This window comes from Oreochromis niloticus, linkage group LG7, assembly GCF_001858045.2.
Source record: "Oreochromis niloticus isolate F11D_XX linkage group LG7, O_niloticus_UMD_NMBU, whole genome shotgun sequence".
NCBI classification, from domain to species: Eukaryota; Metazoa; Chordata; class Actinopteri; order Cichliformes; family Cichlidae; genus Oreochromis; species Oreochromis niloticus.
The window spans coordinates 39,016,047-39,035,986 of NC_031972.2; the positions used below are offsets into that span (position 1 = coordinate 39,016,047).

General features: G+C 36.5%; 1 protein-coding gene across 1 annotated transcript; it reads right to left on the reverse strand.

Moving 5' to 3' along the window:
- Positions 1–41: 41 nt before the first annotated feature.
- Positions 42–19,385, reverse strand: LOC100708003 (aminopeptidase Ey). The gene is made up of 21 exons (XM_019361212.1): positions 19,092–19,385; positions 17,539–17,839; positions 16,557–16,699; positions 16,211–16,347; positions 15,024–15,150; positions 13,622–13,776; positions 13,062–13,175; positions 12,825–12,968; positions 12,683–12,748; positions 11,077–11,142; positions 10,494–10,666; positions 10,202–10,278; positions 8,661–8,794; positions 8,515–8,570; positions 6,985–7,132; positions 6,803–6,894; positions 6,339–6,446; positions 4,042–4,209; positions 3,813–3,953; positions 2,768–2,849; positions 42–582 (listed from the first exon to the last, which is right to left on the reverse strand). Exons 1-21 carry the CDS (start codon positions 19,360–19,362, stop codon positions 424–426), a joined length of 2,862 nt encoding a protein of 953 aa, XP_019216757.1. The 5' UTR covers positions 19,363–19,385; the 3' UTR covers positions 42–423.
- Between the last annotated feature and the right edge of the window lie 555 nt (positions 19,386–19,940).

A 19,940-nucleotide genomic window follows, 5' to 3' on the forward strand; every position in this document is an offset into this window, starting at 1 on the left:
AAAGATTTATTTGAAAATTGCTGAAATGAAGAAATGCAAAATTGTACTTATGAAACTTTATTAATCAGAATAAAGACAAAGAAAGAAAGATACAATCTGAGGACACGTTGTATAGTCCAGTAAAGTTACACTACATACATTCACCATTAAGAGGAAAACCAGTTGCTTTTTCAGTAGTCTACACTATGAAAATCTGGCATCGTTATATTTTTTTCCTCCACTAGTCTTGTATAAAAGCTATTTTCATACACAAGAGTCTAAAACTGTTTTGTAAAGTAGTTAAAACATTTTTGGACTTAAAAGTTGTAATACGCCCCAAACCATAACATAAAAGGTTTAACAATTAAATGTACTTCATATATATTTCGATCGAAACTCTGTTTTTATTTTTAATTGAATGATGAACAAGTAAAAACAGCTTCTTCACTGGGCGTTAGCTTCAGTTGTGAACCAGTCCAGAACACTCTTCTTGTTCTCGTCAACCCATTTAATGTTAGCGACGGTTCTCTCAATGGATTGATCCAGTGCTAAGGTGGCAGAGCCAAAACCAACATCGGAATTGTCAGCCTTGAACTCCTTCAGCTGATGCAACAGAGACAATGTAAATGAGTGAGTAGTTTTAAACAAAAGACATATACTGAAAATGCATGGCTTTGTTCATATCACTCATCTCTTTCTCTCTTTTTTATATTAAAATTATGTTTTTTTTCAACATTTTATTAATGAGACATATTGTTTGTCATTCATAAAATGCTACAAAAACACAAACCTTTTGTTATTGTTATTGGATGAATGTTCTTCTTGCACACAGTCACTGCAACTTTTTATAAACTGACCAAATATTGCAGCTTGGTTATGGCACAAAACTGAATGCTTGCATGTTGATGTTAAAGTTGTCATAGTCCTGGGTCTCTGACCAAGTATTTTTCAGTTTTTGTTCTGGACTTATGATTCTTTCTTTGGACATTTGCGATAAATCATATTCAGGTTTTTGTGTATTGATTTCCTATTACTTGTTTATCTGTTTTTATTCATATTTCTTGGTTACTTGTTTGATTATGTTAGTTCCCTTTGGTGCCCTGTCTGTCACCTCTGTGTCACCTCAGTGTCCATCCATCCAATCATTCGTTTCCCCTTATCGTTTTATATTGTTTGTTTTATCTTTTATGACTTGTTATCTTATGTGCAGTAGTTTGTGATTCTTTCTAGAGAGGTGCTATATAAATAAAATTTTATTTATTTATTTTTATTTTCAAGGTCGCGGGGGGAGCTGGAGACTATCCCAGTTGTCTTAGGGCGAGAGGCAGGGTACACCCTGGACAGGTTGCCAGTCTGTCACAGGGCTAACACATAGACAGAGACAACCAATCTCACTCCCATTCACCCACCCATTCACACCTATGGGCAATTTAGTGTTTCCAATTAACCTGTTCTCACTAACTCAGTGTCTCTGTGGTAATCACAGTGGTTGTCTCCATGTTTGTATCCCTTTCTGTCTCCCCAGTCAGTCATGTCTCTGTCTAGCTCCGGTCCCTGTGTCAAGTTCATGCGTCTTAGTCTGTGTCTCAGTGTGTGTTACTTCTTGTTTTATTTTCTTAGACCTCTCTCTTGTGTGTATCATGTTCAGTTTTGCTTCCCTTGTCTTGTTAGTTCTATTCTTTTCAGCTGCGCTCCCGTGTGTGTCTACTCTGCCCTAATGTCCTCCTGTGTATATATTCTCTGTATCTGTGTTCTTTGTTGTGTCAACCTCTGTCAGTCTGTTTCTATGAGTCAGTCCAGACTAGTGATGAAGCGTCATGAAGCCTTGAATTGAAGATTACCAATAGTTAAGGCTTCACATGGGCTATCTCTCTGGTCAGAACTTTTATTGCCATTTTAACTATTTAACTTTGAGTATTTTAACTGTTGCCTGCCTTGCAACAATGCGAGCATGGGAATAATCATTACCAAGGATAGAAATAAAAGCATGAATGAATGTGTAGTTCGTTCAATCTGTTTTTGAATGTGGTGTGGTAATAGAAGTCTATCAATGTCAAAAAAGATTGTCAGTATGATTTCAGTCAATGTCTAAATAAATCCAAATAGGATATCATGAGAGGTATATGTTAATACTGTTTGCGTTAAAAGTAGGGCTGTCAACTTTAACATGTTAACACTGCGTCATCACAATTAACGCAATCAACCCATCTGGAGCGCAGAATGATTCAAAATCCCTGAAATGTCTCTGTCAATGCATTTCGGGCAGTTTGTCCAAAGTTTGTCCATTCTGAGCTCCAGCTGGACTGATTGCTTTAAAAATTGTGTTTGCGTTAATCGTTATGACGTGTTAATGTGGCGTTAATGTTGACAACACCAGCTGAAAGAAGATGGGAAAGTGATTGTGCTTATGAATACTGGGGCAATGGGAGACCACTGCACTTTGATGCTGTGGAGGGCCATGACAACCAAAGTGATTTCAATGTGACAATAAGCCACACAGACCTATTTTGATATCACTGTCTTTAGGTTTAAATACTGGTAATGAGAACACTATCACCTAGCAGCAAAATGCCTGTCCTGTCAGACTTATTAGTTCACTTCAGTTCAAATCAAATTAAACCCTTGTAAGGTCTGGAAGGCTTGAAATTAATACTTGAAATTTGCTTTGAGACCAGAGGATGACTTGAGATTTGATAAGACTTAAAGTATCTACATTGAAAAGTAGGATAACAAAATGAACAAAAGTGAAGCCACATTGTGGAAAAGTCATTTCAAAGAAATATCTAACCTGCTGAAGCTCAAATTCAGTGGAGAAACGTTTGGTGACGCCGTTGATGAGGTTGGAGAATGAGAATGAGCCACCACCATACCTGTGAGAGGGACGCACAGTCAAAGGCAAACGTCAGTTAGCAGAAATTGATGTCCTAGTCACTTAAGAACGGTCTTCTCTTTCATTGAGAACGTGATTATCATCTGTGAAATTACTGAACTTCTACATGTTTTCATAAATTATATGAATTAGATATAATTCTTCACAAATGTATACATATATTTAATGAGTATAGATAGATAGTAGATAGTATAGATGATATTTTTTAAATACTCAGGCCTGATCATTTGAAAGTGCAATTCTATCCAAATTGTAAGCTGCATTTATGATGTAAGAAAGGAAATTCAAGAAAACCGTAATAAGGATTTTAGGGGATGAAATCTATTTATCTGAAATTATTTTTTAAAAATCTTGCTGAACATCAAAGTCAGTTACCCCCCCTTTTTGAAGATAATTGTTTATTACTTTTTATCAACTTGAAAGTGACTGAAAGCTGCCTTAAATTTTGAAGGTTAATCGCTTTTATGAAGCCACACAAGCTGAAGTATGAGACATTTTACTAGTTTTTTTTTTTTTTTTTTTTACGAGAAAAATAAATTTTTTGCTTTCCTTTTAGTATTTTTAGCAACTTTTATATAATATCTCGTGATTTTCTCCTAGTCAGTTCAGGCTCTGCTTTAAATCCAACACTTGGAATCACATGGAAAACAAAAGCATCATCAGTCATACACCAGCATGACACACTGTGCACTAACCACAGTGGATCCTCAGCTGATGGTTGCATCAGTTGGCTTTATGTTATGATTATGTTATGGATTATGCTGTAAGTGTTCTTTGGTTCACATAGATATGACACATAACACTTCATATATGTGTTGCAACCTTTTTTTAAACTGTCACTTTGAAGATAAACTGTAATTCTGAATAGTCTTGTTTCATATTAAAACTATCCTTCCTAAACTGAAATTCTGGTGCCTTTTTAGAGGTATTATGTTGTACTCACTGATTGAAGATGTATGACCATTGAGCCCTGACAAAGTCCCATGCCAGAGACTGACCAACCACATTACTGGCAATGTCGACAATGGTGGCGGTGGCATCCTGCTTTCGGATCATGTTTGGATCCAGAGTGTATTCCAGATACCTGAACAGTCACAGAGTAAATATGTGTGCTAGATAGTAACTTTAAGTTACATAATGTGGCATATTTATTAATAAAGCAATGAATGTACCTGTTGAGCAGCCAAGGTTCTTTGGTGCAGGACAGAGCATAGCGAAGTTTATCAGATTCAATAGCAATATTGGCATTCTTAAACTGTGACCAAGCAAAATCCCATTCTTTCTCGCCACCTGCTGCAATAGCATTGCAGTACACAGCAGAGCGCAGGTTAGGGTGGATCCTAGAAAAAGAGGATATTGTCAGACTTCAGTACACCATAGATTATACAGAGTATTACTTTATACTATAGGGAAATAATTATTTTATCCCTCTGCTGAATTTGTAAGATTGCTTAATTAAAAGAAAAGTAAATGAACTGTCTCAAATTTTTATGGTTTCATTTTTCAGTCATTTCATTTCTTCAACTCCCTCCCAAGATTTTCTATAGGATTAAAGTGTGGAGACAGCCAAAGTCACCACATGATCTCTTTCATGTGCTTCTACATGTGCTTCTTCACATTTATTACAAGCTTGTCCTTGAAGTTCCTGGGTTTTCCACCACCTTTCTCATGAGCATCCTCACCCCATGGGGCAAGATCAAATGATCAACCTACAGAGGATAACCCAAAAATGAAAAAAAAAAAAAAAAAAAAAAAAAGTCGCAAGCAAGTCCATTTTACTAAATCTTAATTGCAGCAACTGAAAATGGTACTTAGTCTTTTGTGTGGACCACATGCGCTTGTATGCACGACTGACAACATTGGGGCATGCTCCTAATGAGAACAAGAATGGTGTCCTATGTGGTCTCCAGGATCTGGAGGTCGTCACTGAGCTCCTCAACAGTCTGAGGTGCAATCTGGCGGTGTAAAATGTAAAGTGGCTGAGGGGTGGAGTGGCTAAAATGTAATGACATTCATTGATTAGGATGAACCCATTGGGATCACTGGTTAGACCCTCTGTTGTTTGTAGTGCGAGAGGTTCCCCAGGCATCCACACGATTTTCTAATTTTAAGTTACTGTTTTGCAGGAACCTACGGGGGGTGATGGACCTTATTAAAGAAAACTGGGAGGAAGGTCCAATCCCAGCTAAAAATTAAATTCATTATGTTCTACACCTGAGAGCAAAGCTACACACATTGGGGAGGTAACACAAGGGAGTTTGCTCAAGGCCCACGAATGTCATCAGTCCCTGTACAACAGAGGGGCTAGACATATCTCGAAGTAAAGTGCTTGTATCTGCTAGCTCAAAGTTGCCAAGTGCCAAGGATCCTTTGTGGTCAAACAGGGAGTGGGTGACATTGACCCTTGACACAGGAGGAGCCATACTGGTATATCATCTCAATCTCCTAAAAGTATGGCGAGAAGCTGAAACTGTTTCTCTGATGAGCCTGGTTATGGAAAGAGATGAGTTGGGGTGCCAAATTCCACCATTAGGAAGGCATGCTGCCTCCATTGTGATAACTATGTCACAAAGGCCCAGAGAGAGGATGTTGCTGTATTGCAACGCCCTACCCTTTTCCTCACGTGCTCCTGGTGCTCTGCTGCTGCATATGTTGCTTCCTACCTGGATGATGTGTGCGCTTGGATGGAGTGAGGTACAGTATTATGAGTACCACTTGTATCTTTACCTTTATTGTGTCACAGTGAATTTGCTCTCATCTGTGAAAGTGGTGAACATTCCAATTCTGGTGTTCTATGGCAAATGCTAATTAGGCTCTATGATGTTAGGCATTGGGCACAGGGCCCGCTCTCATTAAGTCTGTTTCTGATTGTTTTCTTAGATATTTACATCAGTGGCCTGCTGGGGGTCATTTTGTAGGGCTTTGGCAGCGCTCATTCTATTCCGCCATGCATAACTGAGCAGAGACCTTCTACTGCACTGTCCAGCTCTCCTTGAGTAACTGCCAGTATTCTGGAATCACCTCAATGAACCTCTGACTGTGCTGGGAATCACAGCAAATCTTCTGGCAATGGCACATATTGATTAGCCGTTGCCAGGTTTGCTGGAGAAGGTGGACTGTCTCAGGTGGGTCAGGTATCACCTCAAGCTACCAGTAGTAAGACTGACCCAAGCCAAATCCAAACTAGTGAAAAAAACAGATGAGCAGGGAAAGGTCAGTGACCTCCACCTGTAAAATTATTCCAGTTTTGGGAAACCGGTGCACCTGTTATGAATTTCATTAACATTAGCGCAACTGAAAGTGATTAACCACCCCTACTGCTGCTTCAGATCAATATCCCAGACATTAATCTGACTGATATACTCCAGTTAAAAAGACTCCATTAATTTTCACGAGCAGTGTATTGTTTTTTAAATGTTTACAAACCTGAGGAAATGTTCTTGACTACAAAATTGAAATGGACACATACCTGTTGGTGCCAGTAACCATCCAATCTTGAAACCATTTCATGACCAGGTTTTGGCATTCCTCCAACCCTGTCCTGCAAGCCTGGCTAATTGCGTTCACCTGATTATACCTGGAGGATGGACAAATAGAAAACAGGTGTATTAACAAGAACATTTAGGTAAAATCTGGGGAAAGCAAAGGCATAATGAATAAGGAAATTTCCGATTTCAACATCATAGAAACTCTTCTACTCAGTTTCCAAGTTCCAACTATCACATGTGCTGAACCGAATTTGTAGAATTACACATTTTAAATAATACATGTAAAAAAACTGTATCCTTGGTCCAGAAAAGAACAACTTCTACAATTACATCACAACATAAATTATTATTTTATAGAAAAAGTCTAACCTATCCATCTGATTTATGAATACAGTTTAGACTGCTGTCAGCTGTATGTTGAAATTTAAAATGTGTCTTCACTCACTGGTCCAAGTGTCCATCAGGGACTTTGCTCCAGTTCTCTGTCATTTGCTTGTAGTATTCAAACAGAGGGTAGACTTTTTTCCCGAGATATTCCTGAAAGCAACAAAGACAGAACTCAGAAAATGTGACAACTTATTTGTGTTTTGTTTCTTTTGTATATATATGTCGTTGGAAGAAGTTCACCTGCATGGGACCATACACTTCGCTGCGGTCAAACATGAGGTAGAAAAAGTCCAGGTTGTTAAGGGCTGCCTTCCATGGAATGTAATCTCTCTCATTATTCAGGTACTTGGTGGTTTCAAGCGCCCGCACTGTAGAAATGATCTTGGCTCTAAGGGGTAGAATATAGTAAAAATTAATCAGATACTTCATGTTTATGTTTTCCATTGTCATAATTTTAAGATATTACCACAAATACTATTAATTAATATCTGATAGGTAAGTATTTAAGCCCACAGCCTACCAACATATTTAAAATACATGGACTGACTGGGATCCCTGGGGACCCCGAGAGAATTCGTAATATGAAAATAAGAATAATAGTAAGGCTTAATTCTTCTCATAGTATTATTGTTACCACATTAATGTCACTATATGAAAATTAGATTATTATTATTATTATTGTTATTACAGTTATAAAATGTTCACATTTTTTTTAAATAAAACATAAGTTTTATTTTTTGATGCAACTTGCAGTTTTTATCCAAAGTACAATTACATAACAGCCCGATTCTGGTATTCAATTCTGTAATTTCAAGAAAATATTATTTGTATTGATTTTTAGATGATTAAACCCTACTGAGGTCATATTGATCCCAATATAAAAAAGCTGAAATAAACAAAATGGTAAATGGACTGGTTCTTATATAGTAGTTTCTTACTCTACCTCAGCACTCAAAGCACTTTATACAACTTAGCTCATTCATAAAAGCACTTTTTCTATGCCTTTTCTATGTAATTGCTTTCTATCTAATATTCACACACACTGATACTCTAATGAATGCAGTGGAGAGCAACTTGGGGTTAGTACCTTGCCCAAAAATATTTGGCATCATGCAGAGTGGCAAGGGATCAAACCACCAACCCCCCTATTACTAGATGACCTGCTCTACTCTATTTAGAGCCTGGTGATGGCTAACTAATCAGACATAGTGGTGTCAGACAAGCAGAAATGGCTGTAGTGATAGATGTAGCTATTCCAAATGATAGCAACATCAGGAAAAATGAACACGAGAAGCTCAAGAAATAGCAAGGGCTGAGAGAATGTGGAAGACGAAAGCATCAGTGGTCCCCATGGTGAAGCACTGAGGGAAGTAACCCTCATATATATCAAACATTCCCTTTAGAAAAGACATTTATCCATGTCTTCTCCATTTGCGGGTAACGGCTCGCCCAGTGATTCACTGGAGTCCCAAAGCCTTAGAAATGGTTTTGTAACTCTTTCTAGAGTAACAAAGTCAGATGCAAATGACATCTGACATCTGTTTAATTGATATATCATTTAAACATGTCTGTTAATAATCAGGCCTGATGTGGCTTGTGAAATTGAACTTATAATAATAATGTATTTAATCAAAGTATTGCAGTTGATTCACGATTTAATAATCATGAAGTGACAAAGCTGGAACGAAAGTAAATAGTTTTTCACAGTAGTGTACATCTCTTAATCATAACGGTTATCATGTACATGTGAGACTACACCAGCAAACTTACCTGGCCAGATTGAAGGCGTCATCCAATATCTGAGCTCTGTTGATGCGTGGAATGAGCTTAAAGAAACATCAAGAAACATGTTTACAATCACTGATAATCACTGATAATGACTGATAATCACTGTGTGTTGGGCTCCTCCGTCTTACCTGATGATTACTCTGCAGAACATTTAAGAGTTTTGCCCAGTTGCCATCATCATAGTTAACCCTGTAGTAACCAACCATGTTGACGTTGGCTAGCACCCACTGATCTCCTGATGTTTTCATAGCTTCAGATGTTTCTAGAAAGTGAAGAAACAGAACTCAAAGTTGGTGCACAAGAACAAAATAAATTTTTACCTAATGTAAGCTAATGATTTACTTAGTGTTTGTGTTCTGGAATTTGTATTAACAATACAACAATCTATTGTTAGATTGTTTCAAATATATACAGTTATGTGTAAAAAAGGAAAAAAGAAAAAAGGTTTTCACAGGACTCTGCAATCCTTTGTAAATCCCTTGACTCTGGTTCTTGCTGTGGAGGAATTCTGATCTACTGTTTCTTATAAAGTTGCCTTAGTTTATTGAGGGTTGCAGGTATTCAGTATGCATAGTTCTCTTAAGATCCTGCAAGAGCCAATGGTGGCAAAAGGACAGCCATTCTGCACTTAAGTAGAAATACAGATACCAGTGTGAAAAAAAATACTCCAGTAAAAGTTGAAATACTGATTCAACTTCTTCACTCAAGTAAAAGTAAAAAAGTACAGGCTTTGAAATTTGCTCAAAGTAAAAGAGTAAAAATCAGCTTTTTGGAGGTACAGGCTGTGATCAGCTGATCTGGGCTAATGGACGCAGCCACAGCTTCTGGACAAAGAAAAAAAACAAAGAAAAAACAAACAAACAAAATAACGAGCTACGTTGACCCCTGACTATGTCACACGCCATCTATTTTTATGTGAGATTCGATGGTGATTAATACTTGAACAGGATTGCCTTTCATGTGTTACTGCTTGATTTATTAAGGCTCAAATTGGTTTGATGTGTAAAGGCTTGTATTGACGTGAAATAATAAATCTCTGCAATTGAACCTGTTTTTAAAATGTAAGGAGTAGAAAGTACAGACATTTGTTTAAAAATGAAGGGAATAAACTTAAAAATCCAACTCAATTAAAGTACAGAGTGGTGCTGTGCTTTGGACAAGTGTCCAGTTATATAGCTCAGTTTTGGCCAAGTTTCAGCTTTTGTCAGTGCGCTGGGGCTTTTGACCCAGCATTTTGAGTTTGAATTGTATTTTTTGTTACCTTTGTATATTTGAAATGAAGTTCAAGTTTTAACTCTCTAAACTGTCAAGAGACTGCAACTGTTTCATTTATGAACACAAAATCACCATCATGTTGTTTGCTTTTTGTATCATCTATCTCAGGGACATTAAGGTACTATAGATGGACCACAAGAATTTAAAGGTAATATAGTTTTAAAAAATATAAATTTTTGAGTCAATGTAAATACTTACATATAAAAAAGAAACAGAACCAATTGTTCAGTGGTTTCTGCTAATGGAGAATCAACTCCAACAAGCAAATTGTTAGAAGGTGAAAATAAATCAGTGAAAACACAAAGGTGACAATACTTAGAAAATGCTTGTGTGATAATTAAAAGATTGTGATTAAAATAATTTGGCAGTCTTAAGCTGGGAATGGATTATCTACCTGATTTGGATGTTAGCCACAGTGGATTCTGCATAGTGCCAGTCTTCATCCATTTGATTGGAACGGTCCATTGATAACTACGGCAGAACATTTGAAACATTATTTATGCAGTTTCTTTCTTTCTTTCTTTCTTTTTTTTTTGCTTTTTATTAACTAAAAACAGCCTGTAACCATTTTGCCATTTAATAAATAAATAAATAAATAAATAATAAAAAATGAAGAACTGCATAAAGAATATGGTCTTTACTTGATATATTAGGAGGAAAGGATTAAAAAAAGGCAGTGCAAATACTTGAAGGGGGATGGAGTGGTGACTACAGCTTCTGGATCCAGAAGGAAGTACTGCTGGGAAACACTTCCAGTCTCAGTGTCAATGGTAACCACAGGAAAGCCCATCTGCAGCACCCAGGTGTTCATTATGTTATCAAGAGTATCAGGAAGCTCTAACATGCTAGAATCAGCAGCCTGTGAAAAAACAAAAAAGAAAAAAGTAAATACATTTTTTTACACACACACACACGCACACACACACACACACACACACACACACACACACACACACACACTGTTATAGTCAAAACACTACCTATTTTGTTAAGATTTTGGTCAGATCTTTTAAACATTATACAAAAGAAACATAAAATGTCAAATGTTATGGAGTGAAAAACATACTCATTGCCAAAAGCTATTTAATGAAATTTTTTTTTTTTTTTAAATACGTGGAAAAGATTATTTTAGTTTCAATATTTCTACAGCTGATGCTCTCTGATGTTTCAAAAGCATTAGAAAACAATTCTAGGCACAGGTGGTAATTAATCAGTAATAACGTAGATCTTAACTAAATATTCAAAAAGAGCAGAGAGATGATAACATGCCTTTTGCAGATGATTCCAAAGGTCTGTGTAGACTGCATTCCCAAATCTAAATTGAGTCAGATAGGACTGCAGAAAAAAACAGGTAACAGAGAGATGTGTCAGATATACTGCTTTGGATACATGAAGAATTAATGCGTTGGCAAAACTTTCAAAAAATGTGTACAAGTGTTCAACATTTTGCTACAATGTCTTCCAAGTTTTTTCACTGAAAGGGTTATCCTTTTCACAGATGACAGGGTATGTACCATGCTGTGAATAAGTATTTGCCCCCTTCCTGATTTCTTAGTTTATTTATATTTCTCACTCACCATAGGGCAAATTGTAATTTGACAAAGATAACTGGTGTATCGATGGGTTATATAAGACATGTATTTGGTGATTAGACTCTGATGACCCATCATGGCAGAATGGAAACCCAGTGGTGACAGGATTCAGGACAGGGCCCCCCAGAGTCGAAATGCTGGAGGTGGTGAAGATGAAGACTGACGCTTGGATAGAACTCTTACTGAAGTGTTTATAAGTTGCCCCTCTATATTAGGCTGGGCCAAATGCTTGAAAATTTCAAATCACTTTTAAAAACACATCTTTTTTCCAAGGCGTTTTAGGAGTAGTACCAGAGTCGACTTTTCTTCTGTTTTATTCATGTTTTAATATTTACTGAATCATTTTAATCTTTTTTTTAATTTATTTATTTAGTTTATTATTATTTAATTTTTTTTGTCTGTTTAATGTAAGATTTTAAACTTTTTTCACTGTTTTTTACTGGAAAGCATTTTGGTCAACCATGTTACTTTTAAAGTGCTCTATAAATAAAGTTGGATTGGAAAGTTGGAGTGTCTGTGAGGTGGCGATGGGGAGGAAGTGGGCTGAACAAATACAACTCCACATGTGGCTGCACAAAACAAAACTTTTATAGAGGTTTTGCAGACATGTGACCGCTTACCACATACCATTAAGTTGTTACCCATTTTGGACACACAGTATTCCTAAATCATACTCAAAAACCTACTAAACCTTATGTAGATAAGATAAATTATGGAAAGTATGGTTAAAGAAACAAGTGTATATACTCTCTCAAAGGAAGTAAAACACTTTCATGACTAACATCTTGCTTTTTATGTGCAGAAACTGGGCAAGGGAGGACTGAAGATGGGTGTTAACCTATGCCAGGTTGATGCAAGGATATGAATGCTGGCTGTGGCTGAAGCAGTGACAAATTATATCTGCAAGTGAAAGTTGTATTGCAGTGAAAGTTTAGATAATTATTTGAGCGAGAAGATTTGTGCTTTTGCAACAATCTTGGTAACCAGCATGACTGAGCTGGTGATCACCTTCTGCATACAGCGGTCTTCTGCAAGATGTTTAACTGTTGATATGGTGTTGATTTTCTCCTTCTTGTTGAACCATGAACACTGACCTTAACTGAGGCAAATGCAGCATGCAGTTCTTTTAGTCTTCTTCTGGTACTTTTTTAAAACAATGTAGATACTATCCTGTTGCTACATGTGTGACTGAGCCATTACAGCAAAAACCACTGCAAGGATGACTGGCTGGTTGAGTCACCTTCATAGAAACACATTGTGTTCTGTTATATTGTGGTCCTTACCCTCAGACCCAGCCGGAAGACATCTTCAGTCAGGAAATCTGACAACATCCTGAGGACAGATGCTCCCTGATGAGGAGAAAACACACTGTTAAGTTTTTTGTTTCTGTTTTTTTGTGGTTTAGAGGGTCTATGTGGGCTTTACCTTGCTGTATGAAATAGAATCAAACAGCTCATTAATCTGTGCTGGCGTCTTGATATCTTCTTCTTTAGATGACAGAGGGTGAGAAGAAACCAGGGCATCAATAGCAAACACCTTCTGAATGTCACCGAGCACGAAGAGATCACCCTATTATGAAACAAATGAGACTGTATACTTAACAACATGTGTCGAGCACCAACACTTATATTCAAGACAATTTAGTGTTAATGAACTTCTTACCACATTCCAGTCAGGTTCAGCATAATTTGCTCCCAAGTACTCAACATAGGATGCAAAGCCTTCATTCAGCCACAAGTCATTCCACCATCTGAGTGTCACCAGATTACCAAACCACTAGAGGGACAGTTCAGAAAACAAAACTTATAAATGAGGCACAGGCAGTTTTAGCCCAATAAATAATTATTTAGCACAAACTCAGCTTGAAATTGTTTCTTAGGGTTAATGCAAATTTAAGGCTTGTGTTTTGACAGAATGTGAGAATTGACGAATTTGTTTTTTGAAGTTTTTTTTCACTTGAGACTCAACTTGAAGTTATTTTCTGGCTCTTCAACCCTTTGCTATGACATATGAACGGGTATGAATGGGTGAATCAGCCAAGCTGTATGTGCTCAGGTAGAGTAGAAAAGCACTATATAAGAACCAGTCCAGTTACCAGTTACTTGGAAATATATCTGAAATTGCTTTCTAGGACCTGAGAGTTGATATGAATGTTTTCCAAATTACTATATGCAACATCTCAAGAATCCTCTTAAACTTTATTTCCAGGACTTGAAACTCACCATGTGAGCCAGTTCATGAGCAATGATTGTAGCGATCCTTTCCTTGTTGGCGTTGGAGGAGAATGCTTCATCGTACAGTAGAGCTGTCTCCCGGTATGTGATCAGACCCCAGTTTTCCATGGCCCCTGCATTAAAGTCGGGGATTGCTATCTGATCTGTGTTAGGACAAAGATTATGTGGCTGATTAATTGCTTGAAGTGAAAGAGATTACCAGTTTAAAACAGCAGAAATACTGAAAACCTTTATCCAATCACAGTGCAACAATATAAATTTAATCCACTATGGGTAAAAAAAATTAATGATTAAAATCCTACTTAATTAAAAGTAAGTAAAATAATGTAAATAAAAAATTCAAAGGTGTCATAAATATCAGTTTATAAAAATATAAGAAAATGTAAAATAAAATAAGTACAAGTAAATCAAATCTTGGCCTGCAACATAGGACAGGCTAATATTATATAAAGATGAAGAATCACATTTTACCTGTTAATAATTGATAATGAAGATAACCTTCTCATAACATGTCATAAAAAGTCACAACTGAAAGATGTGCGTATGATAAGAACATAACGGAGCTGACTGGATGCTGCAGCCAAGGTCTTGGGCTGTAAAACTATATATTTTACAGTTTTGCCATAAATATACACCTGATGCCAATAAACATGAGACCAAAAACTGATGACCACTGAGATTAGATCAGTACACTGAATAGACACATGTCCCCACTTCACATGTGAGCAGAGAAAGGTGCATTGGGCACATTTATTAGGAAACAAAATGAACTTCAAACAGGACACCATAAAGATAAGGCATTGCTTTAAAGAAGATATGGAATCTGTTTTTTGTACACCAACAGAAACTGTGATGCTGCTGAAGTCTATCATATCAACTGGTAAAAGAAAAAGTATGGCATTTCTATACCTCCCTGTTTTTTCATTGCTTTGTCATTTTGTTGTATTTAAAAAAAAAAATATATAATCTCTTCCAAATTTTGTCCCATTTGCATAAAAACAGCAAACAAAAAATAAAAACTTGATGTTATTTTGAATCTTTTTAATGGAATTTTGCATTTGCTTATGGTCATTTAATGTCACTATAGGATAGGTTTTCTTGCTCTCACAGTCTTTTATTTGGGTTTAGTCACTTATGACAAGCAAGAAACATAAAGTTACTTCATGACAAGGCCTCAGATCAGGTATTCACTTAGTACTTGATATGTTAGTATTGTTACTTATTAAATATAGACTTTGATCGAATTAAATGTACATAATAGATATAAGATTAAGATTTCATAGACTTAGGAAATCCATGCTGGTGCACCAGGACAGCTGTACTGACTCAGCTAAAAAGTGTGAAATTGTAAACATATGTATATGTCTAGCTAATTGTGTGGTGGTCTTACCAGATTTGGGTAGAGGGTACTTGGAATCGTAATACTGCTCAAAGAATTTAAGGATTGGTCCAGTTTTGCTAAGGGCATACTGTCCTTGACCAGCTGCAATGGCGGACTTCCGGGCAAAAATGCGGATCTAAACCCAGATTACACAAAACAAAATAAAATTGAAAAGCACTTTACACCACTTTGCAAAGTAACATTATTCTATACACCTGTATTTCAAATAACTTAAATCTATAGTAAGAGTACAGGGTACAGTCTAGTCTATGATCGTGAAGGTACAGTCAATCATTTTTTGCAGTTCTAAGAAAAGAATAATGTTGTACTGGCAAATATTCATTGATTAGTGTGACTTATGTCTTATGTACTCACTTATATGAACTCAGAATGAGTCCATTAAAAATGCATAGGTGTGGGCACTGGTTTGTGGAAGCCACAAGGTTGCCTGCTACTCTGGAATACAGTCCTCAAGATGGACATCGCTGTTCTGTCTATATGTATTTTATGTATGCGGCTAGAGACCAGCTATTTATTAGTTGATGGTTTTCATCATTTTATTTCTGAGCATGTCTTGGGATTCTGTATCAGGTCCTGATTGTTTGGTGTCCCAGCCAGCTAATACTGCCAGGACAAAGTCTGGGTTTAGTGAGCTGACTCCCAACACTGTGTGTTTCTAGACTGTTTATTCTAGGACTTTTTGTTGTTCGGCCGTTTATGTCTTAAGGGCTGCCTTAAGACATAAACTCTGCCCGGGTCATGGCCAGAGACCAGGTTTAAGGTCTTAGTTAACCCCTGGAGGTTTTCATTCCTGCCTTGCTCAGGGCTCAGCCGAGCCTGCCCAGCCTCTGGGGCCTCCTGGGGGCCAGATGTTAAATTGAATTGATGCTATTTACTTGATTAAAGTGTTCCTTTAAATTTTCTCAGCAGTGTATGTTAAGAGTATGTACTGTGTAATACTTGAGCTATGGCTCATGGGAATCATCCAGACACCGCCTAACTGTAGTATCTTCAGTTGGATGAGCTCAAGAACCTTTTACTAATTAGTTTTCTGTTTTACTAATAACATATTTGCTCTACTTGATCGGAAGAAAAAGGCAACTGTGGAAATTACTGAAATTCACCTGTGAAAGTTTCTTGGAAATTCAAACCACTTTGATTAAAGAATGTCAAAATTATTATGGGACAACAATTACCTCAACGCCATCAATGCTGTTACCGATATAGTCGTAGTCACTGACAATGAATGCCAACAAGTAAGTCGACATTTTCTCTGTTCGCTCAAAAACTGTCTTAAGCAGATCCTGGCCATCAAGGTTGATTTCAGTTGTTTCTGAAAAGAAATAAAATAAAGAGGTAACATTTTTATTTGATTGCTTTCCACTTCTTACCATATTACTGACTAGACACATAAAGTGTTATTATACATTATTGTTGTTGACATATTTTATTGTTTAATTATGTGTTACATTCTCAATGTTTTATTGACCTTTTTTTAAAAAACAAAAATATCTGCTCTGTTCTCACTGTGGTCAAACTAACCTATTTCCTTGCCATTGGACAGGGCTGTAGTTCCACGGTCATGGATCAGCGTAATGTAGAAGTAAGCTTTCATAGCTGGCTCATCAAAGCAAGGGAAAGATTTCCTGGCATCTGTAGGCTGCATCTGGGTGGTAGCCATGACCCTGACAAGAAGCAGATAAATTAGCCTTGTGTGTAAAGAAAGTGCTACAGAATTTAAACAAAATGGTTGACTGAAGGTTCGCCAAAATCTAAATGATATAATAAGTATATGCCCAAAACTTTGTTAGGTAAGCAAAAACAACAACAACAATAAAAAACCAAGTAAAGTAGCTGGCTTAGCTTTAGACAAATAAAAAACAAACAAACAAACAAACCTTAAGACTCCAAAGTTGTCTTAGATTCATTTCTGAACCAGCAGCTAATGTCATTTTGTAGTTTATCCTATTTGTGCGAATTCAGTATCAACGTTAGCATGATGACAAATGTCATCATTTAGAAAAAATTATAACTATATATGCACTAAAAACAAACAGTGACTTTTTTTGTTGTTCAAACTTCTAGAGAAATTCAGATTTAAGTGACGTTTCTGTCTTTTATCCATGTAATTCTTCCCTTTATGTAAAAATGTCTCCAGTTTAGAAGAAATTCAATTTACTATAATAAGAAAGATGAGCTAGTTTAACGAAATCCCACTTTTTTTTAAAGTCCTCAATTACAAAGACATGATGCCTTTTGTTATCTTGTAAGACAGTAAAATTTTTATTTTCAGACACTTTGTCAAACAAAATCGAAACTGCTGATTTTAGTTTTAATATGTCTTCTATGTAAAAAGAACTATTTTATAGTTGTTCTAGATGTTGTTAAAGTTTGGAGAGAGATTAACCTAATGATTCAAACAAAAAACTAAATGTAATTATTTAACGAGTACTCTTTAAAAAAACAAACATTTTTATTGTTTCTTATGTTGTTTTCCAGGTTTGTTGACACTATATACACTTACCTTTTCTTTCCATCCTCCACGTATTCACTCCTGTAGAAGCCTCCAAGGTCATCAGCGAGTTCTCCAATGAATTCAGTGTAGAGGCGATACTTGTGTCCCTTTTTCAGTGTACCATCCAGCTCCAGGACCAGGTACTGTGTGACATCTTGGAACCAGGAGGACTTGATTGCGGGGGCTTCAACACTGCTCACTGGCATGAGTCTTGCCAACTGGTTCTCAAATTTGGTGTAATTCAATTTATTAGAATGGATAAGAATCAGGTCAGTGTCCTCCACACATTCAAAGTCCACAACGGAATTGCCTGAAACACCAAGAAATAATGTGCACTTTAATCAGTTGTTTAAACGTAGAAACCTTCAAATTATTTGCAGTCACTTTAGGATATGTGACTGGTTTATCCAATCCATGATTTTGTTGCCAAAAAATATAAAAATGTCAACTCAGTTGCATCAGGTAATGCTAATAGCAACCCATAGCTAATACACTTTAGTTCACCTATCAAAACTTTATAAACACCTTAACTCTTTTGCTACTAGAGAATATTCAAACAGCACACTGAAAAAACAAACAATTGGCTGCACACCTAAAAAGGACTTTAAGTTTCAGACACTTTCAGATGCTTTATTTATTGTTCTTCATTTTGTGTTGTTTACTATTGTTACATTTAATTTTCTCACCTGTGTGATCAGATCTAAACTTTTTTAAAAGATGAGAACTTTTTTTCATTAATAGTTTTCAATATCATAGGTGTGATAGTTATAAGGTCAAACTCAAGCTTTTAATGTGTTTTTAATTTTTGCAAAAGCACATGTAACAGTAATTTAAAAATAGCAGCATTGCGTTGGTGTCATATAAATCCAAACTAATTTTGTTTTTAATAGTTTTTTACTTCAAACTGTATTTGTCTTTTGTGTTTCTAAAGGTCAGCATAATTTAAGATAAAACAGTTTTGTAGCTTAAATCTATCATTTCCCTTCCGCTTATCTTTTTCAGGGTCTTGGGGGGGCTGGAGGCAGAGTACACCCTGGACAGGTCACCAGTCTGTCACAGGACACAGACAACCATTCACACTCATATTCACTCTTGTATTCATACCTACGGGCAATTTAAAGTTTCCAGTTAATTTCACTATAGCATTCTAAGCCTTTCCACTGCAAATGTTCTTTTTACTGTAAGTATTGTTGTCTCTGTTGTTTAACTGCAACCTGTTTTTTCAAGACAGTTTACCATTAAGATGTGCTTCATTTGTGCTTAATAGTATTGTGCTTAATGTCTGTTCCATATAGTACACAACAGTTAGTTGGGCTTAGAATGGATTCAGCAACTCTCATTGACTTAAAAGTGTTATCACTGTTATTCATTCTATTGTCTGTTCTATATTATGCATTTTCAGTCATCCTCTGGAAAACTAATAAAAAGCATTACAATCATACTTCTCTACCTCTGAGAAGAATGCTGTTAAACACCCTTTGGTTTTAGTTCTTGCTGATACCCGGAGGGTCTATTATATGAAAGTTACAGAGAAAGAGAGAAAAGTACTCATAAAGCCTTACCTAAGAAGATGTAAAGTCCAGTTGTTGGGTCTGGAGTCAGTCTTGGCCATAAGGTGACATTATATGTCTCTGGCACCAGGTTCTTGGGCAGCCGATACTCGTCCCAAGGTTCAGTGGGTGATGTGGCAAGGCGTTTGGAGATTGTTGGTTCTCCATTTCTATGATTGTTTTTCCCCCTTTCCTGTGAGGGAACAACTGAGGCTAAGGCTCCCACACCTATGATGATCCCCAAAATCCCAACAGTTTTACTAATAAAGAAACCTTTCCCCATGTTGCCTGCCTACCCAGGAGCCCCACACTGAGACACTGAATAAAGGTGAAATTGAATATGTAGCTGTGGGTAGCATTTCTCCTCCCATTTACAATAACAGGTGATACATTAACAATAGCATTGTAAATACCTACGTCATCTGCTGAGGATACAGATTTTTCTTGCAAGAAAACAAAACTCAAGAAAGCCTGTCAGTTACCTCAGGATGATTACATTTGATTGTTCCTCACTCACTCCTCACTTTCAAATATGACTGTTCCTTTCTGATGAGAATTGGTTTTGATATTTGCTCTTGCATTTAATGAAAGAAGATTTCATTAATTTTTATTTTGAGCATGTCAAATCCATGTTAGAACATAAAATTCCTAAAGATCACTGAACTGAACTATTTGTTGGTATTGATACTTTACCATAATTCACCATAACTTTACTGCACTTCTAACTTAATTTTAAAGCCCAGAACATATTACTGAGGCATGCAAAATAAGGTTAGATGTGTAAAGCTGCCATCCAGTCACAGTGAAAAATTTTTGGAACTACATTTGCATTACTTAGAAAACAAGACAGACATAGTACAC